This window comes from Esox lucius, chromosome 3 (assembly GCF_011004845.1).
Source record: "Esox lucius isolate fEsoLuc1 chromosome 3, fEsoLuc1.pri, whole genome shotgun sequence".
Taxonomy (NCBI): domain Eukaryota; kingdom Metazoa; phylum Chordata; class Actinopteri; order Esociformes; family Esocidae; genus Esox; species Esox lucius.
The window spans coordinates 12,429,706-12,452,291 of record NC_047571.1 but is presented as its reverse complement, the minus strand read 5'-3'; the positions used below and the strand labels follow the sequence as shown (position 1 = coordinate 12,452,291).

The 22,586-nt window shown below is 40.6% G+C and overlaps 1 protein-coding gene across 1 annotated transcript in view; it reads right to left on the bottom strand.

Annotated features, from left to right (window-relative positions):
• The window catches only part of LOC105022716 (cadherin-12), a 38,547-nt gene extending 16,265 nt beyond the window's left edge, over positions 1-22,282 (bottom strand). The window contains exons 1-8 of the mRNA XM_010891380.3: positions 22,124-22,282; positions 17,999-18,429; positions 13,193-13,487; positions 8,397-8,516; positions 7,677-7,844; positions 5,698-5,885; positions 3,321-3,574; positions 1,114-1,250 (exon numbers count right to left, since the gene is read on the bottom strand). Of these exons, the coding sequence (XP_010889682.1) occupies positions 1,114-1,250; positions 3,321-3,574; positions 5,698-5,885; positions 7,677-7,844; positions 8,397-8,516; positions 13,193-13,487; positions 17,999-18,241 (1,405 nt within the window). The 5' untranslated portion in view covers positions 18,242-18,429; positions 22,124-22,282. The remainder of the gene's footprint in view (positions 1-1,113; positions 1,251-3,320; positions 3,575-5,697; positions 5,886-7,676; positions 7,845-8,396; positions 8,517-13,192; positions 13,488-17,998; positions 18,430-22,123) is intronic.
• Between the last annotated feature and the right edge of the window lie 304 nt (positions 22,283-22,586).

Below are 22,586 nucleotides of genomic sequence, written 5' to 3'. Positions count from 1 at the left end.
ATACATTGGTTAGCCTTCTAAGAAGTCTGCTTGTAATGTCTTGCTTTTAGATTGCCAGCAGATGTCAAAACTCTATGTAAATTCTGGGCAAACCTCTAGTTAGTGAAAACATAGCAAATATTATTTTAGCCAAGCGAAATGTTGTAGTTATCTTCACATGAGAATCGACCGCCTAACATCTGTGATTTTCCAAAGGTTTCCTAAGAACTGGTCAAGTGACCTGTATCTGCTTAGTGATTGTAAAATACAAACCATGGGATGAGTACTTTGCTTTTCCCACTCCGAAGGTACACAGTCTTGAACTTTACTTTTTTTTAATAGTTCACAGTTTTTAGAAATAGATTTTTACTCTTTAAATTAACCTTTCACTTGATACTGTAGCTTTGTGTACTAATTCACCATAGCCAGTATGTTTTTGAAATGTCTATGTTACAAAATGGGCAAAGCAATGTAGAAAACCCTCAATTCTCTCAATAAACTCAGGGACAGCTAGTCAGATCAAGGGCATACTCCCCAAACTCTTCCAAAAGCATATAAAAAACATCTGTAAAAGATAACTAACAAAGTGTTATTTCATCATCTCAATACTCTTAATTATTCATAAGCCCATTGATCGTATGTTAATCGATTGAATATTCAAGGTTAGCTGCTATGTTTCGCTTCGGGAGCAACCAGGCTCAGTATAGTTGGCTAGCTTAATTTCAACTGGACAAGTGACTACTAGCTACATTAATTATTAAATCATTACCAGGGATATTGAATATATCTTAGGTTCTGAACATTATTTACAGGCTAGTTACATTGGTTTGGGCTTTGTATTGCCTCCAAGATGTGTACACATCTCTTGCTGATAATAAAAAATTGCAAATGAAACGACTACGTGGGGCATAACATCAAAACACACATGGAGTTTTCACAAAGAACAATTATTCTCAAAGCGTCTTGGAAGAGTATTGATCTAGGATAAATGTCCACCCTCTTATTTATGACCTTAAATTTAAACCTTGTCCTAGATCACCATTTCTACTATATATACAAAACATACAGCCATAGGCAAACATAGTATTTTAACACATACATATAGATGTATGTATAATAACTTTCCATACTTACCGACTTTAGTGGCTACAACCGTAAAATTGTGCTGCCTATTGCTCTCTCTGTCCAGCATCTCATTGGTGGAGATGGTCCCTTCCACAGAATCAATATCAAAGCAGCTGTCCACAGGCCTCTTCCACTCAATAGAGTACCTAAAGGACATTGACATATGTAAAACAGCTGGAAGAAGTGTAAATAATGTTCATACTCCCGTGGATTGGACATGGCCGATTGGTACGTACCATATTCATAATTGAGAAACTGAGGGAGGAGATAGAAAGATGATTATGCTATTTTGGATGGGATAGTCTATAAAGCCTTATTATTTTGCTTCCAATACACGCAACCAGTTATATTGGACTGTCAATATGATTGGGGATAAAATATTTCTGGATGTTTCAATGAAATATAAGCCTACAACCTTTACAGTATATTCTACTTTAATATGCAGTATAGGGTTCAAATCTGCCTGTTGTTCCAATCTCGCTGATGTGATTATTATTAATAAATTCCTCCCCACTCCCTGGGCGAAACAGGCCAATTTGATTTAGCCATGGGGCTTTCCAGCCTCTCGTGAGCTAGCGGCACAGTGAAGTCTCAAACCTAGACTATAGGGTCAGCTTGGTGCTACGAAAGAGTGCCTCAGACCACAGGAAGGCATAATTAATTTCATCATAACACACTGCAATAATGTATATGACATTACTTAAATCATGAATGATTCATTTGAATGGACTGGTCATAGTTTCTTTTCCCAACTGTAGGCATCTTTGGTTGGTGATTGAAAACAATCCACTTTAATTTATTTTTCTATGCAATAAGAACACTGTTTGAAAATGCATATATCAGTCTATATAGCCCACAGTGGGACAGAAAGACTTTCCGTCAATGTCATGGTTAATGTACCGTCAAAGTCGTCTCCCTCCTCCCAATTGTCACAGCGTAGGGAGTGGATTATGTGCCTATGCTTGATCTCAGTTAAACTACAATATATCACACTTTGAGATGAAATACAGGCTACAGAACCTATCTCGTTAAGGTAGGTAAAGTATTGCGCTAAGGCATGTCTCCTTCATCAGCATGGCAGACTTTTGGGATGGGGAAGTTGCTCATCATGTACAAAGTAATAGTTTGGTCAATAATCCAAAGCCCTAAATGATTACCGTATGGCAATATATACAATAGGCCTATTTTGTTTCTTTATGTTTTTGTTTAAATCCCTAGCGAAAGGACAGAGAATCTTGCATTATTAAACTTGGATCTATGGAAGAAAAGTGTATGATTTAAGCTCAGACTACACTGAATGACTTAGTTTTACAGCTGAGCTATTCCCACAGTACCTTTTCATTATTCTATGTATTTGTATAATAAAAAGAAACTATGAGCTTAATAGATCTATAGAGTATGATAAATATTTAATTGGTCCCCAGGGAGAAATGTCATAATGATTAATAAAATAAAAAGGCAATGACTGCGAACATTACAAAGAAGACAAATCAATCCCTTTTTGTCTAGATGAGGGATGCATCCAAAATGGCATCCTAATCCCTATATATGGTATTTTTTATGCCCAGACCCTAATCAAACAAAGTGAACTATGTAGTCAATAGGACATCATTTGGAAAACAGCCTGTTTGTGGTCTGATCAGTGCTCTAGTGTGAATAAGTGCTTCATGTCTCAAAAGAACAATGACAAATATAATACTCTGAAATATTAAGCAGCCATCACCAATACGGCCTTTTAAAGAAGGTGAATTACTGCCCCCTCTATTTGCAGAAAGACATTAAATATTAATTGATAACAAAAGACACTGCAGGGCTGCTGTGTCTTTTTATGTTCTTTTTGTTCAAGAGACGTCCTGCATCTCTCTCACCCTCCCTCTCTCCAACAGCAACATAAGTCAACTGCACATGAAAGATATTTGGAAGAAGAAAAACAACGAGTCAAATGTGATTGTATATGTCAGTGTTTATAAGTCTGAGGTGCAGTGTTTGTCTCCGCTGGTTAAATCAAACATCCAATGTTTCAGTCACCGCGGCAAAATACTGCCATCTCACTTAATACATAGACTACAATAGATGGTTTGTTGACAACTGTTGTCAATTTAAGTCGTCGGAGACCGGCGACCGGATGTTCAGAACCTCAGCCAATCACATTGCTTGAACCCAGACTTGACGCCTTTTGTCACGGAATACGCCCTAACCGTTAAACTTGTTCTCACCTGACGGCGCTGCTACTCGCGTCCAGGTCCTGGGCCGTTACCGATCCAATGATGGTGCCCACAGGAGTGTCCTCATACACATCTATGGCGTAAGATGCCTTAGTGAACACGGGGGGTTCGTCCACATCCAGCACGTTGACCTTGACCGTGGCTGTGTCCTTGAAAGGGCCCAGGTGGAGGAACCGGGGGTCTAGGTGAGCATTGGACGTCTCCACTTTAAAGATGTAGGTCTTTTTGGTTTCGTAGTCGAGACGCTGAAAGATAGTAATGATCAAAAGGGTAATTAGCGAAGTGGGATCCTTTCATTAGTTGTCCGTCAACATAGAATTATCAAATGCATACCTTTATGTTACAAGGACATGTTGATATGCTGTGCAATTGTGGAATATCAAGCTTAGTTATAGTTGCAAGACATGAATGTATTGGTTCATTTTGTTCATGTTTGAGTATATAACAGACACAGAAATCAATCACTTGGAAAACATCATGTTATTTGATACAACCGGTTAATCAAAAATGAATTAAAAAGAGTTGGCTTCAATGTGCCTCTAGCAATACTAAACTGTTATTCAGTGTGTCCTTGTCTAAATAATTTCAGACTTGAAATGCAAATGCTTTAGAATAATGACATTTAGAGAATAGCTTTTTCATGGTTTCATACAGCTGGCTCCTTTGTTACTGTTGCTTTTCACTGTCTGCGCACAAAAGACAGTCCCTGTCTGAGCCAAACATGAAACCTCTGGTTTTCAGTGGAATAAGCTACCCGGCTGACTGGATAAGAACCAGACAGACAACAAAACCGGGGCTGAAGATGCAGGACGACAGACACCCCAGCGTGTGTCCCCTCTCATCCCAAAACAACCGCTCAGCGTTGGGGAACTCAATTCCTGCCACACTGCACAAATGTAAATTGTCAGGGAAAATATTCCTTATCTAAAAATGCGACCCATTCTATATTGGTTATGGCCTATTATACTGCTTCACCTCCCACCACAAAGCCACAACCCAGGGAAAGTTGTTCTTATCATCGGAACAGAGGTGTCAATTATTTGTTCCAGGAGGCTCCTGCTGTCTGGGAGGCACCTGAATGTGCCTGACTCACCTGCCACGTCTCATCAGATGGGAGATCCATAGGATGGAACCACAACCTCCACTTCAAGGGCCAGGCTTTTTTTTCTTGGCTAACAACCAACACAGTAGCAACTATTTTTGGAATATTCCAGCACACAGTCTGGAAAAGGATAACATTACATTTGAAAGTAAAAAGAGGACATTCTACGGTGCAACAGTTGGAATCCTAAAGATAATAACTCCTTGATCGTTTGTTAAATTGATTGTGCTTCAAAGCCTCAACTAAAGCCAGCGTGTTGTCCACGTAAAAAAAGTGTAACCCTGATATCTTGACACACGTAAATACATCTAGAGGGCATTTGAATCCAACAGACGGTTTACCTATCGTTTCACTATAATCTTTTATTTTGACGGAGCCGATTATCCCTTGAACCTATTACTCTACCAAATCCTCTTATCACACACTGAGGCAAACCTTGGCTGAGCCCTCCCTAAGTCAGAGAGAGGAGCAAAATAACCTTTCTCAGCAATTTCCTGTAATTTTTTCATCCAACAACTGGGCTTACACAGTGGCGGTGGTTAAGGGCTGTTTTAGCAGAGGAACATTGGGGGGTTGCCGTTGACTCCTGGGTCTCTATCACCTGGTCATCCATCGCAAGCCGTTTTAAGGGTATCATCTGTCACATACTAGGTAACTCGCATAGCATCGGGTGAGGCAGTTCATCTGTGAACAAGTAATACTTATTATCCAGCCCGCGTGTGAAGTCCACTAAAATCCAGTTGAAATGCTTTCATCAGGACAATTGTGCAACTATCCACTTATATAAATACATGACAAGTGTTTGGCAGTCTGTGAGCCACAGAGAGTCAAGCTGTTGTAAATTGGCTGTCTACAAGGATTCCTGCTTGTCACATTCCATCAGAAGGTGTGTTGCCTGATCATAGCCTCGGAGGCATTCATTTATTCATGTCGGCTAAATCCTAAAACATTGCTTTACTATGGATGAAATGCTTTTATGCTGCCAGAAAAGAGGAATCAAGTTCACCATTCTTCCTCTTTTTCATGTGGACATAATGATTGGTAGGTATGATCAATATATATTAAGCAATAATGTATTAAATTACATCCAAAGTAGCACTTATAGTAGTCTTATAATGAGCAAAGAATTAATCGGGATAAATCATCACTATGCAAATCTTGCACAAAACCTGAGAACTGTCTCAAAACAGAATGCAGTGGAGACCATGTTTGGAGCTGTCCTCATCAATTAGTAAAACTGATTGGTAGAGGGTTGTAAATTCATACCTTTCTAAGAACTATGATTCCTTCCTGACTGGGTCCATTGGTGATGATGTCAAACATGTTTCCTTCATCTCCAGGAACAATAGAATATTCCACCTCTGCATTCTTCCCAGAGTCCAGGTCATGAGCTCTTATCTTCCCCACAGCTGAGCCCACGGATGATGACTCTGGAACTCTCAGGTGGAAAATACCTGCCGTGAAATATATTGATAGATGATTTAAGTTTTAAATACTTACGCAAAACACAACACTGAGTGCTTCATGTACACTATCACTCAAATGTTTGGGGTCACTTCGAAATGTCCCTGTTTTCGAATGAAAAGCTATTTTTGTCTATTAAAACAAGATCACATTTATCAGAAATACAGTGTAGACATAGTCTCCTCATCTCATCTTCATCCGCTTATCCGTATCGGGTCGCGGGGGCAGCAGCTCCAGCAGGGGACCCCAAACTTCCCTTTCCCGAGCCACATTTGCCAGCTCTGACTGGGGGATCCCGAGGCGTTCCCAGGCCAGTGTCGAAATATAATCTCTCCACCTGGTCCTGGGCCTACCCCGAGGTCTCCTCCCAGCTGGACGTGCCTGGAACACCTCCCTAGGGAGACGTCCTGGGGGCATCCTTACCAGATGCCCAAACCACCTCACCTGGCTCCTTTCGACGCAAAGGAGCAGCGGCTCTACTCCGAGTTCCTCACGGATGGCTGAGCTTCTCACCCTATCCCTAAGGGAGAAGCCAGCTACCCTTCTGAGAAAACCCATTTCAGCCGCTTGTACTCGCGATCTTGTTCTTTCGGTCATGACCCAGCCTTCATGACCATAGGTGAGGGTAGGAAGGAAAATTGACCGGTGTATCGAGAGGTTTGCCTTAAGGCTCAGCTCTCTTTTCGTCACAACGGAGCGTTAAAGCGAAATGCAATACCGCCCCCGCTGCTCCGATTCTCTGGCCAATCTCCCGCTCCATTGTCTCCTCACTCGCGAACAAGACCCCGAGATACTTGAACTCTTTAACTTGGGGTAACGCCTCATTCCCTACCCGGAGAAGGCACTCTATCGGTTTCCTGCTGAGAACCATGGCCTCAGATTTAGAGGTGCTAATCCTCATCCCAACGGCTTCGCACTCGGCTGCGAACCGGTCCAGTGAGTGCTGAAGGTCACAGACCGTTGATGCCATCAGTACCACATCATCCGCAGAAAGCAGCGATGAGATCCCCAGGGCACCGAACTGCAACCCCCCCCCCACCCCTACACAAATGGTGGTGGTAAAGTAGGGTATATGTATAGGGTTAAAGTGAACTTGAAGAAGGAAGGAGCCAATTTCCACCAACAACAGGACAATGACCCAAACCACAGATCCAAAGTATGCAAGAACGATTTAGAGAAGAAGCAGTCAGCTGGTATTCGGTCTATAATGGAGTGACCATCATAATCAGCGGATCTCAACCCTATTGAGCTTTTGTGGGAGCAGCCTGACCCTATGGTACGTAAGAAGTGCCCATCAAGCCAATCCAACTTGTGGGAGGTGCTTATGGAACCATGGGGTGAAATCTCTTCAGATTCTCTCAACAAAATGACAACTAGAATCGCAAAGGTCTGCAAGGCTGTAATTGATTCTTTTAGGAAAGGTTTGAAGGACACAATTATAATTTCAATTAAAATCATTATTTCTAACTTTGTCAATGACTATGTTTCCTATTGATTTTGCAATATTTCAAACTAATTTTATGTGTTTTCATGGAAAAAAAGAAAATTTCTAAGTGACGCCAAACTTGAACAGTAGTGTATGTGTCAAATTCAGGTGGTAATGTAAAAAAGGAGCTGACACATTCTAACGTATTACGTTTCAAATGTGTTTGCATTTTCACTTATCGGTAATGTTACACCATTGATTATGTGCAGACAAGGGCTTATATGATATTAACCAATTCATTATTATATTAACATTACGCTAAATCAAGTTGTTATTTAAATGCAACGTGACACACTTTTCGAAAACCGGGGCGGGTTGTCGTTGACGTCGCTCAGGGTGATATTGATGGTGGTAGTTCCGGCCAATCCCCCAAGCTGACCGCCCATGTCCTTGGCCTGTATAAGGACCTGGTACAGCTCCTTAGTTTCACGGTCCATGTTGGGCAAAGCAGTTCTGATCACCCCTATTTAAGTTCACAAAAACAAACAGAGAAGATTTAACTGAAGGGAGAGAGCATTCAGCGGAGAGTGAGAGAGAGACACGAGTTGTGAATACAAGAGATCCCATCACTTTCACATTACTTGAGGGAAAACTGAAGAGGTGGACTGTTTTGCCTCATGCATTCATTAAGAAAGACGTGAACATTTGTGTAGGATTTAATTGATGACACCCTGCAAAATAGTAATTCTAGCATTCTAATGCCTCTTCCTGGGTGAATAGTGAATGAGTGAGTCCATGGAACAACACTAGGGGGCGATGTGAGTGTTTCCACAGACAAAGGGTGACAGTTCAGAAGAGTTACACCACGTCACCATTACACCATTTACTCGTTACTCTTTCAGTCCAACTGTATCCGCATTGAAGGCTATGGCAGAGCATTTACCACAACCACATGAATCAAACGTTGCAAGGGTTGAGCGTATCATAGCTGAATGCCAGTTAGTGATTTAACGGTTTTAAATCTCGACATTTTACATTGTGGACGTGATTTGTTTCAGATGTGTTGTGCTCTCACCAGTTTTAGAGTCAACTGAGAAGTAAGGCTGCCCATGCAGGATGCTGTACACGATCCGTGCGCTGTTCCCGTAGGTGGGGTCGTCAGCATCTGTGGCAGTCACCTGCATGACGAAGGTACCTGGGAAACACACAGGAGAAAAGAGTGACGGACGTTGTTAGAAATGTTGTTTCTAATGTTTTATCAGTTTTAATGAGGCAGACAAATTCCAGGGTTATCTGGCATTATCATACACTGTTTTTCCAAAATGATAGGAAGGAGATCAATTACAAACTTCCAATGGAGCAAAAAAGGTTTAAATGTACTAGGGTTTCTTTTTGACTCAGTGTTTATGTGCTTTCATGGATTTGCAACATAAGTTTAATTTACCTGGGTTTTCCTTTTTTCTCCATCTTCAGCTACATGCCGCTTTAAAAACCTGTGGTGTACCTTGGCCCTCTCGTCTATGTGAAGTTCCATTTAATGTTTGGATGCATGCAAATTCAAAAACAAAAGGGGTTGTTTCACTGTGCCTTCAACAATGCATGAATTGTTGAAGGCATGAACAAACCCCTAAATATTTGTATAACTTGGAATAGGCCTAATGATTTGCCTGCTTTACAGTGATTCATTGGGAAACGATATGGAGTAATATAAGTGAAGCATCATGAAACCTTAATCATCAAATTTTTCATTTTAGTTTTGTATAGAGAACTTATGCTACGCCATACAAAATATATATATAATGTCTTTAACATCCTGCCCTGTATGCTCATTTTGTTCCAATAATGCAACCGGCTCCTTTATGTACGCAATGTGCAATTGTTTTCAGGTCAAAACCTTTTGGAAAGAAATTACAGTATCCTTGTCAAAAATATTAGGCTTTGATGTTCAGTTGTGTTCAGTTGTGTTATTGTCAATATCAAAAAAATGCTTAACTTAAGCTGGAATCCTACTCATGCATTAACATGGCATCTACGGGTTTTTACTTTTCTTTATATTGTATGCTTGGAATTGTCAACTGCTCGAATTGAAAGGACGTTAACAATGTGGTCTAGTAGGGTGGAAAAGGGAAAGTCCTCGGTATAGGTGGTTTATATAGGTGGTGGTTTATTGTAGATATAGATATATATGTGTATATATGGATCATTCCGGTGGGATGGGGGGGGGGAGAGAATAGTTATACAGTTAACTCTTTCATTGTGTCATTTCTATTATTATATATACAGTATTTGTATATTGAAATTCTATTTTATTTATTTTTTCTCGTGTGGGATAGATCTTGAGTAGCATCTATTGTTGCATGTTACGAAGCATTTCATTTTGAATGGTTCGATAGCTGGATCAGTTTTGTGTTAATTTCAATCATGGGCATGCTCCAATGATGCAATTGTGATCTGTATTGTGATTGAGTATACAATAAAGAAAATTGATCACAAAACATCCCTTCATGCAATATATCTTAAAGAGACCATCCCTGCTTTTGACCACTGACTTAAAAAGCCAAGAAAGGGCCAAATCGGGTCTCTAAAAATGATGTATAGAAGAGGATGTGCCTATTTCTGCCTGTTATCACCAAAACCACAACATTTTTTACTTGGAAGTTAATGTCTAACTCAGGCATGATAGTGATTCTACTTAATAAATATACACATTCAAGAAACATATTACATATACAGCTTAAAATGGAAGGACAAATAATTATTTGGTTAATCGCAAAATTTTCAGACTGCATATTTATGGCTTTAAATTAACAATGAATAGCATATTGACACATTCTGGCATGCAATATAACCTACATAGTCTATAGGATACTGATTACATTCAAAGCAAGAAAACTTGGATGGACTTAAATGTTAATTATTGGGTTCTGAAGCCTTCAAGTGGAAATGTAATTTAATGAGAATTAAGAGATTATGGTGTTAAAACCTCACTGTTAACTTGAAGGGGGAGGGGGATTTGCCACTTATCACCAGGACATGGTGCAGGAGGCATAAGGCGTTGTTGTATAGTTAGTATAGAAACGTCCTTTTTCCAATTTGCTGAGCAGATCTATCAGATCATACAATGCAAGGATAGTTGTTCAAAGTATCAGTTAACCACATACAATCTGCAATTAAATGACACATTCATTGCAACCTACGCCTTCAATACTAGGCCGTGTATAGCCAAACTGTTCCACTCGCAATGAACATTCATTTTCCAATGCTTAGGCATTTTCTATAATCTATTTCAACCTGTAGGCTAAATCATTTACACTTTCTAGGACGCTGTGGTTAAAGATGCTCTGTGGGATCTTAAGCACACCAAGTCTGATAGTGTGATATCAGAATATAGTACATGAGCTTTCATGCAGTAAAATGTCATACAAAACAGGTAACAGGGTAAACAATTGAATGATGTAGTACACACTAAAAAGCTGCCGGTTTTGATTTACGTTAACACTGGCTGACATTATACAGAAAACTCCACAAGGCATTTTTCTATGACATGTGTTCCAGTTCACGACTAATACCACCACCATGCTGGTATGTTCTGTTGCTGCTACAAAACATGATCCATCAAGACTCAGTCATTTTACACTTGCATTTTACTTTTTCTGCCGTGTTTAGAAGCTCATGGACACTTGCAAGCACATATAGGAGGTGGACGTTTTCCTCGTTTAATTTAACCTACAAAGGGCCTTTTCATGTCATTTTCTTTCCTATTTGCATGCAAAAATTTACCATTTTGTGGCCATATGAGTGAGGATTACGTCTATGTAGAAAAACCTGCCCACTATATTACTCTATCTACAGTATCTTTAACACACATCGACAAGCATTATCACTGCCTTTTTGGTTTGGTTTGGTTGACACACAGTGTGTTGATCACAAGCCAATCAGAGATTCTCAGTGATTTCAAACTATTTCACAGAACCTAGCGATAAACATTAAAAGTGCTAGGACAGGGACACATTTCCTGCTTATTTGGCTCCGTATTCCAGCACTGCATTTGAAATAACGCAACGCCAATGTGGTTGAAGTGCTGTGATGGAACAGTGATGCTCGTCATCATTGTTTATATCTGCAGTGGTATATATTGTGTCTGACAGTCAGTGCTGATGAGTTTTAGGTCCACATGGGTGAGAGCGTTAACAAGATTAAACAAGGCTAGAATCATTTTTTTGCACTGTGGCACAGAGAATAGGTGTGAGGCGTCTGAATAGGATGATTAGGAATGTGTCCCTTGGTAAGACAGGAGAGAGGAGAGAGACCTGTGCATTTGTCACCTGAAAATACTGCAATTACACATTTGGTAGGATGTTGAGAAATATACTTGTTGTCACTGAAGATGCATTCCAGGACCTTAAACACAAGAGATTCATTGCATGTGGTGCACATTGCAAAACAAAAGAAATGTATACCATACATAAAGGAATTATTTACTGTAGTACATAATTTAATGATGTAGTACACCGTTCTCCATGTGAAAAAAGGTGGCGTTTGGAAAACATTTTGGGATCCCTAGGTCTAAGGCATTAAATCATAGTGTCAAGGCACCACTACACACCAGGTTGTGTGTCACAGGCTGTCATTATCGGCTGTCTCTAATGTCTTGTGCATTTTGGCGTTGCACATACCTGGGCAAAGGAGGATGGGCACTGGATAAGCTATCTTTGTCTCAACACCCTATAGCCTCTGATTTGGCAAGCTGAACTTAGGTCATTGGTCCAAGGAGCATTTCTTCATTGTCCTGACTACCCTAAGCAAACAGCCTCTAGGAGGACATACTTCCTGATGTTGCTGTCTTTACCAACAAAACAAGTAGAACAATAGGGAGTAACGTTAGGTAAATGCCATAGAATAATTGTAAAACAATTAAAAAGGAAACCATTCATAAAAAAAAGGTCTAAATACGGGTCTAGTACTGAGGTCCACATCTCTGCTTTTGTCCTGTACAACTCTGACAACAGATCACTTCAGTGCATGTACAGTATACATACACTCAGTGTTTGACATGTCCATACATGTCCTCCAGTGTCCTCTATTAAATGTGCCTTTTCATGCAATTAAAAAAAGTAAGCAATCGTTTGGCAAAAAATAACTGAAAAGTCAAATTGTATCGCATATTTATCATTTGTATCATTTTTATGCTTTATTTGATGGAGGACAGAGTTTTCTATGATAGAGCAGTTTCCCGGATTCAGACGCATGCTGCAGCAGTATGCACACCGGAGCCAGCAGACCAGACCACTGGACCACACTAGGCCAGTAATATTGCATATTTTTTTGGACGTAAAAAAGATTTTGCCAAACCATGCATGGACCTTGGTACTGACAAATAATCCTTCCTGCCAGCCATAACTTGAACTTTTACAAATCAAAAACCTTTGTCATTCCAATTGGAGTTCTGTCTCAAACACAAAATTCAATGATACATTTTGTATACCATACACCATGGCGTGTTGTCCTACATAAAACTCTTTTTTTTTCAACACTTTTTTATATTTATTTAAAAAGTTGAAATAACACTCTGTAACCATGGAAATTATAATAGGCTAATGCTCAACTTGGGTAAGAGCAGATGGAAAACTGTATGATGGCAAAAGGCAGATTTTATTATGTTGGACCTATCACTGTGGGCTATTGACCATCCTATCAACCAATCTGTGCACATACTGTATATCTTCCTATTTGTTTCCTAATATCTAAGAGATCAGACTGAGCATTTCAAGAGCTTTCTACAAGGAATTGTAAAACGCTGCATGGGGATTTTCACATCCAACACTTTTCCTAAACACATTTTCTATCAATGAAAAAAGGTGTCTCTCTCACCTCCTGGAGACATCTCTGGGACACTGGCTGTATAGGGGCTCCCCAGGAACTTTGGTTCATTGTCGTTGATGTCTTGAACTTTGATGATGAATTCAGACTCCGGCTCCAGAGCCCTGCCCGTGTGCATGTCCACAGCCTGAGCACGCAACGTGTAGTAAGACTTCTCCTCTCGGTCCAGACCCATCAAGGCATGGATGTCACCTGTCGTTGGGTCTATAGTGAAGATGGTGCCAGCTCCCTCTCCAGAGAGTGTGTACTTCACCTCACTGTCACCCCTGTCCAGGTCGGTGTGAAGCTGCATGAAGAAAAGGTCGATTTATTTAGAGTTTTATTTGTGAATCAATCAAAATAGCTGCGGTGTACAAGTGTACAACGCGCTGGAATTGTCGTTTATACACATTAACCCAAAACCCGCAACCTCCTTTAGGAGACGCATTTCAGCCGTGTCACATTGTGTTGCCTCATTCTTACACAGCATTGTGTTATGCAATTAAGTGAGACAAATCAGTGTAAGCTAGCGTACTCCTCCAGACATAACCGGGCCTACGACGGCATTCTTAATGGATGACAAGATGCATATGGGGACAATGTTATAGCACTGAACTGTGTCTAATTTCTCACACTTGTTTCTTTCTCACAACAGCGTTGCCATATGGAAAGGCTGCTGTGAAAGATTATGGAAACATATGAACGAAGAGCACAGTCCCCTGAGTTAATATAGGAATCCATTGGTTGACCTGCGGCAGGGATTCATTACTCGGCTAGATTACTCGGCGAGGGTCAGGTTTTACATTTTGTAGCCATATCTATAATGTTCAATAATACTACCAGGATTGCTGCTAGTTTACAGTACTCTTTTTTAAACTGCTGCTAGTGTTCAGCGTTATGTATATTGTTGCATTATTCATTTTCTTTTGTCTGGCTATATTGTTGCTTATATATTCTTCTTAGCTCTCACTACGTAGTTGTCAAGAATTTCATTGTGCAGGATGACGCTGTGTTGTTCGGTGCATTTGACAAATAAACCTTGAAACTTGAAACAACAACCAACCATGAGAGGGATGTTCCACTCTTTTCTCGGTGTAGTGCGTTATGGACGGGGTTCTGTAGTGCAAAGTAGTGCACTGCCTAGGGAATAGGGTGACAATTGGGACTCAAACGGTCAGTTTAAGTATGCAGGGAACCATACAAATCTTTCCCATCCATGAGATGAGTGCTTTGTTTAGGAATAAATAGAAATTAATGTAATTAAATCATAGGGATGTACTTCAAGAAACATTTGTTTCATGACCTTTTACTGTCAGGTATAGACACTGCATTCAGCAGGCTGAACACGATTTTACTCTTGACAGCTGGTTCGGATATAATGAGTTTAAAAGTGGAAAAGATATTAATGCCATTCCTGGCCAAACCAAAGACACGTCAGCAGAAACAATGACTGGTTTAACATGAATCATGAGGGAAAAAAATATTTGAATATAATATTTTAACAGTATCCTTTCTGTCCTTTTATGAAGAGAAAAATGAATGAATACAGACCAGTTGAAATGTGTAACTGAGGGCAGTTGTAGAATAGAATGAGGTGTTGAGATTTCAGCTAAAGCGTATGCATTATGTGTCCATTTGGGTGTCTGAGAGGCACATACGGACATGCCAGCAAGATAAATGAATGTGTCTCTGTAAAAGGTCATTCAGCAGGAAGGACCAGAGGGTCAAGGGTGTGATGAATCCTTGCTCAAAGAGGGGTGAGCGGTATCCTCTTCTCATGACTGAAACCACTGTTGAACAGTTAACCATCTGCTGCAGAATTTCTCTGCATTGGATATTCATGATTTGCCTGACTACCAGTATTCCTTGCTCCTGCAAAATGTTACACTGTCTTTCACAATATTACTGGCTTGGGCTAGAATCAAAGCACACTTGGATAAAGCTGCATTTTGAAAGTTCACTGGCTTGGGAACTCTGATTAACTAGAATATGATTCAATCGCTAATAGTGATGTTTTGGTAATCACACATTACTAAATAAACTACTAATATGTAAATTCATTTGTAAAGCACTTTTTCTAAACTACAAAACACATGGTTTCATTCTGGTGTCCTTAACACAGACAATTGATGACTGTGTGTTTATTTAAGAAGATTTACATTAATGTTCTCATTATATCCAGTGGAGGGTAATGGCTCTAGTTTGTACCGGCCAAATGAAATCAGAGCTGAATTTAAATCCAGTTTTTTTCAAACTGAGATGTGGCTTTCAAGAATTCAACTAGCATGTTTGAATGATCAGCACACCAGACAGTTTTACACAGAGATTTCAACAAAAGAGAAGATTAATGCATCTCAGAACAGACAAGCCCACTGCTCAGCCTTCCTTGCAGTTGGCTTTTGCTCAATATGGGGGCAGATTGTTTAATTGTGTAGAGTACAGTGGTACAAAGCTGTTTTCTCCTAAGGCTTGCTGAATGTCAGATCAAGGACCACAAAGCAAGCTGGTGTTTAAATGTGGGTCTTCCAGCCTTAGCTGTTCAGCTGTGTCTGTGTCCAACTACGGTTGCATAATGCATGAGGACCAACCCAGTGGAGGAGCTTTGGGTAACGTGGATCAGTGGGTGCAAAGGTGTGCATGAAAAAGAAGGAAATGCTTTTTCTCTAGATTGGCCAGGAATGCTGTGGCCGTCACTGTAACTGCTGGGGAATTCAAAATTTTCGTTTTGTAAGTGTGCATTCATCAAAGTGTTGTCTTCTCAAATCCAAGTACAAAGGCGACAATACAGTAACGTAATGACCAAGGCATATCTGCAAATGTCTTAAAATACAATATATGCCTCTGAAGGATCTCAGTTGAGTAAGGGGTGTAACTAGATCTCCCTTGCTGAAAAGGAGGTCATGGCGTTTGGCCACTGTTTCCAAGACAAATTTAATCCACTGTATGTTCTCATTTTCAAATACCTGCATGTAGCTAACAGTGATAATCAAGGTACTGATTTCCCACACTGTCCACTATTAATCAGCAGGAGATGAATCAGTTCTCTCTGGGCTGGCTGGGCAGGGCTCCATGCTGTTCTTTATTCTGTCGTCCTCATTGTCCACTCAGTAACTGGCTGTGTCCCAAATAGTCGTAGTACACTATATTGGGAATAGGTTGCCATTTAAAGAGTCCGACAGAAAGGACTGAATCACTCTGTAGCAGTGGTAGCATCTAACTGACAATGTGTGGATTTAACTATGCCATCCATCCTTTCTCAGCCAACAGAAACACATCCAGTGGGACCGTGCGGACCGAGGAAGGACGTAGTAGATTACCTTGGCAGCGGCAGCCGACAAGTCAATCTAAACCATTATCCCATTTGAGCTGGAATGGCCAGATTCCAGGATGGTTCTTAATGCCTCTTGAAATTTGATTTGGAACTGCCCAAAAATCTCTTTAACCTCCTCTGTGTGGGCATAATTAGAAATGATGCTGAGAATTTTGCAAAATCACAGTCAGAACTGATTAAGCAGACCAAGCAATTAGAGGTTTCGTGTCGAGCTGCTTGTATGCGTACTGTATATTCTTTTAAATCTTAATGAACAGAAGCCCAAGCCTCTTACTTCCTCTTTAGTTTGAGTTTTGACCTAAAAATGTCATCAGATGAGTGATGCTGATATTTAATTTTCTTTGAGAACCAAAACACTAAAACGATAGTAACCTTTCCTTTCCAACAGGATCTTTAAAAAAAAACTTAATTAAGGAAGTTCAGAAGTTTTTCTCATTATTTGCAGTCTTTTTGCTTGTAGTTGATCAGCATTTTTCTGATTGTTTTTGTTCTATTGCAGAGAAAACTGAGTCACATTTTGCTGACTCCTCCCCTTTTACCATAGACTACAAAGCACAATGAAATGGACTGTGGAGCCTTGAAAGACATACTGTTATGGCATATTTGTATACCTGTAAGGGCACACTATGGCTTATTTAAATGCAGACAGGGAAATGTCTTTTGAGATACTGTTTCGAAGCACCACTGAACAGGCATTTCATCACTCTGTAAAGAAATGCAGCATCTAAAGCAGGACTAACGGTTATCACTAGACAACAATAACTGTCAATCAAATAAACTTGAGCTGCATTTGCACAGCCAGGTTGCAACCACTCCCTCCAAAACAAAGTATTTTAAGGTGACTTAACAAGATAGTTCATTGAAATAAAATGTGCTACCCTATTAAAAATATAAATAAAACACTAAAAAGCACATAAATCTGCCAAAGGACAAGATGCATCCAATGTGGTCTTCGTAAATTGCCTGAAAGTTAATACATTTTTATTGTAGCTATAAACACGTTAGTTTAGCAGTGTTATATACAGTATATATCTAAAAAGGGTGTAAGCATATCATGTAATGCACCAAAATACAAAAAAAAAGAATGTTTCTTCAAAATCTCATTCTGGATAATGTCTCTGCACTCAAAGAATAATATGCTGGCCCATTAATCCATATTCGTCTTTTGGCATGTAGAATTATTAAAATAAGGGGAAAATAAAATGTAGTTATATTAGATGAGTAATATGAGTTGGCATATGGTATTTTTTTGTTGTATTTTTAACTATAAGCACAGCAAAAGTAAAAAAATAAATGAAATAGAATGTACACATGTATGAGTTTTTTCATGAAGATGGGCATCCTTTAATATGAGCTCTGAAGTTGCAATGCCAGGGTTGTTAGTTTGATACCCAAGGCAGCACAAAAAGAACTATGAAAAAAACTATGAAACATCCCTCTCCCTCCGGATAACAATCTGCTGAATAAGTCAAATGGAAAAGTCTTACCTTCCCAACATACTGTGGTTCAGATCCCATATATTCCTCCAGTACAAAGAACTGGTTCCACACCCATCCTCGCTTTACCCTCTGAACCCCTGCCATCCCATGTCTCCTCTGTCCCAGTCCTGCCATGCCCCTCAGGTGGTGACCTCTTCCCATCCTGCTTAGGGGTGGGGAGTGGAGCGGGGCCAGGAAGCCTTTGTCCAAAAGAAACCAAAAGACCAGCAGCAGACCGTTCCTTGTGATCATTGGCAATCTGTGCAGTGGGGGATCTCTGATGAATTCCAGTGGGAGACTGGCTGTCCGTCAGTGAGACAGAAGAAGCTGGGCGGTCAATCTTAGGGATGAGGAAACGAGGGGATGTTGTGGTGACATTGGTGTGTTGGTCCCCGGATGTTTATCTTCCTATTCAGCTGGTCCTCAATGACATCAGGCTCCTGATGAAAAGAGGGACAGACATGGTCTTATGTGACAATTAAAGTAGTTACGAGGTAACGCAAAACATAATCTTTTCCACCAGACAGATCTCTGTCTACAGACTGTGTGTCTCTCTGACTCTTTGTCTGTATTTGGTACCAGTAGAGCCTGGGGAAGAGCTTACATCCAAGGTAATACAGTAACGAGCAGCAGTGCTTCATACTGTAGCAATCTCATAAAAGCCGCTCAGTAACTCATCATCATGATTAACAAACTCTGCTTGGGCCATATTTACTGAGATTTCTTTTCTAATTTAGGTCATAATGCACATTCTATGTTCGTCCAGTCAACCTTGACAGTATCTTACTGGAGGGATTTTACGGATCATGATTCGGGGAAAAAGGAAATATGAGCACATTGGTCCTCTGGAGTGCATTTAACTCCATGAGCCAGGCAGTGTGAAGTTAGTGGAGCAGGGGCAAACATCAAACACATACAGAGACACACAGGAAAAGGAGATGAAGGAGATAAAAAGAGACTCCAGGTTGAAAAATATCACAAGGGGGAGCATAAAAGATGCAATGCATTGTGCCAATGCCCAGCAAAATGAACCAAACTGTGATTTCATTTGATGTGAGTAGAGGCATTAGGAGGAAGCTAGGCCAGAGATATTGGTCAACTGTGCAGGTCCTCTGTCATCGTTCGGACTTTGTGATTTATTTTGCATGAAGTATGTGACATTCCTGCATTTCTACAACTGCATACCAGAGATAAGAGAACGCTTGCGCGTTGTGCATAATCGACTAGATCTCAAGTCACCTCTGGACTTGACAGTGAAGTGCATTTTGGTCACCGTTATGGACATACATTACAATGCTGTTGTCAGTTGTTTACCGTGCCCACCTCCGTATCACTGAATGATGTATAGGCCCGCTGCCACTGATTCCACCCCTCATCCCTCTTTAACCCTTCCCTCCAGCCCACTAAATCTGCTTCCACCGACAGCTTTATTTTTAGCATCAGGTTTAGACAATATTTTACAGTGCAGTTTCTCTTGTTCATTGGGCTCAATGCTTTGGTACAGGGATATCAGTTGAAAGGCGATGGTAGGCTACATTCTCGGCCGGACAGGTAATTGTGCATCCGCGGCTTTATTCTCTGACGCCTAAAGTCCTGCTGTTCTTATCTGCCGAGAGGTTCTAAATGCCCTTGCGGTGTGTCACACTTTCTTTGTCACACGCTTTTTCCCCTATCCCAGTCTCCAAGACTGAGCGATCACTAAGCGATGACCGCAGATAACGGATGGTGTGGTCGGAAAGACGACGGTGAGGGTTGAATCTGCATGAACAAACGCTCAATCATCAGTGTTCTGTTATGTTTAATGTGAGATGTGTGTGTAGTGTCTGCCTCCAGAGCAAGGGGCCTAATGAGAACAGACTAGTCTGTGTGGAGCAAGAACTCAGCCAACCCCCTTACTGCATGAACATGTGACCTCATAGGCAGCCACCCCTAATCCACCAGAATTATTCTAAAACTCTCAGACAATGTCAGAGTGAGTTAGATTGAGGACTGTGGAACTATGGGTAAAGATCTTTCGGGAGATGCTAAGAAGTGTCCCTTGAGAAAGGCACTAGCTGAAACTTTGGGCTGGCTGGAATATAGGTTATTGAATTCAATGTATGTGAAATATATAATAAGAAAAAAACAACTGTGTATTTTGCATGTGCACCCCTTCAGTACCTGGAGAGATGTGTTACCTTCAGAAACAAAGAAAAGGTATTTTACTACATTAGTCCAGGAAAGCTGGCAATTGCAATGCATAAGCTTGTCCCTTTTGATGACATCTTTTTCAGTGAAGTCTATTTGCGCTGGATTATGCATTTTATTGCAATACCATGACATTTTGTTGCTGAATCAATATTCCCAAACAGTGAAAAAAATTATTTTGTTAAACTGCAACTGTTCATAGCCAGTTGCAGCCAGTTTGCAACAGTTAGAGCCAGTTGGTCATATGAAGTTGAACCCAATATGAACCAGAGTCTGGATGAAGATGAACAGGGTTAGCATTAGTGCACCAACACATGCACACACTGTACAGCATTGATTTGACCTCAGAGCATAATCATCTCTGTAATTTCATGGCCAAAGGCACAAACATCACCAGAGGCACGAGGGCACGGTCTGAAATCCCCTTTCAGTACATTTAACCATCTGTGGGCTACTGTATGCTACTAGATCATTATCACTTTCTTGTACACATACACACACGCATGCGCACACACACACACACACACACACACAGACACACACATTCACACTACTTGGAATTCAGAAACAGGTGCAATTGCCCCCAAACACAGAGGTCATCAATTACCCTATGACAGGAAATCAGCTCTGCTGCCCCAGTTGTAGAAGAATTAGGGATTTCCTTGTTTTGAAATAGACCAACACATTGTGTCACTGGATTCTCCCCTGCTGTGAGTTTAAAGGCAAAAACCTGGTCCATAAAACAAGCTTTTCTTTTTCTTTTCTTACTTTTTTGTAACACTTTCCCCTCCAATTTTGTAGTCCAATTTGTGATTCTGGCCTTGTCTCCTTGCAGCAATTTCCAGCAGGCTCTGAAGATTTGTAAATGTGTCCTCTGGAGCATATATCCCATTAAGCCATTCTGCTTCTTATCAACATGCTTAGAGACTGCTTCTCTGGCTAACAAGAAACGTTTTGGGGTTTATACAGTAGGTGCCCGAACCGACACAAGGAGTCGCTAGAGCACGACACGACCAGGCAAGCCTTGCAGCACTGTCGGTGTGCCATTACCAGGATAGAACCTGGGTTGCAATGGTTCAGTTGCACTGCAATAGTGGGGCAACCGCTTTTCCATTCAAAAGCCATCTGCAAGTTTTCATTTAATATGACCTACTATCTTTATTAGTTGATCAACTTATGACACTTTCGGTGGACTGGATTCATGAAACAGTGGCAAAATCACAAAGAAATGCACAAAATATTTCAGACGACGGTGCCAAAATACGGCCTTTGCAACAAAATCAGGTTTAGTTTCCAGCGGTTTTAAAGAAAAGTCACATTCAATGCAGCCTCTCATAATTTATTAATAAAGTGAAGGCAAAATGCAACGCTTGGGCACACAGAGAATTCATCAGGGTTCAGAAAGGAAAGATACAAAGAACATAGGACCGACAGGGGTAGAGAGGTAGACCTCCTGCCTTTGTGTTTTCATGTAGTCACAGAAACAATACCATGAAGCTTTTGGACTTGATGGATTTCTGCATCCGCTCTGTTTGAATACCAGCACCATTTGCATAATTTTTAATTCAGTGCAGATCATTGATTGCAAGACCACTGACTGAGCTGCATGTCCTCACATCAAATGCAATACAACTCCACCTAGTCACTTTGGGGCTAGATTGACGTTGAAGTCATTTTAGAAAACTGTATTTCACATGGTGGTATAGAAATACTTTGTTTGCTAGTGTCATTTTTTAAATGTACTTTCATAATCGACTGTCTATTATCAATGTCTCTATTTTGTCTTTATTATTTAAGTTAGTGAAACTGAAATCAATCTGAACTCTCCCATTAAACACAAACATTCAGCATCTGCCCCAGAGGGTAGAACTACTAAGCTTCCATGTTGCCTAATTTTATCATTTCATTCCCAAAAAACAAACTGAGGACAGTCACTGTGACACTTACCTTGACTGTCTGTCGCGGGCTCTCCAGCTGGTGGCCTTTAGACCAGATTAATCCAAACGACTGATGACAAATGCAGTGCAACTCCCTTGCTAGCAAAGAACACACAGACTTACAGCCCCTCAAACACACACTCTCTCTCTCTCCCTGTCTCTCTCTCTGTCCTGTTCTCTGTCCCTCTCTTTTCACTCTACTCTCTCTCCCTCTCTTTTTCTCTCTCTCCCTCTCTTTTTCTGTCTCCCCTCCTTTCTCTCCCAAGGTTCTCCAACACACTTTCTTCTCACTATTCTCTGTATCTTGCAGCAGAGTGTGAAGGGGAGATAAAAGAGAAAAAACAGTTTTAGCTGCATGTATTAGGCTTTTATTTTGCAGAGTACAGAACACGGTCTGATGTGCTGCTGTTATGTGTTGTGAAGATAGAGGTGGGTGTCCGAGAGAGTCTTGATTCCCTAAAGTCCTAATGCTG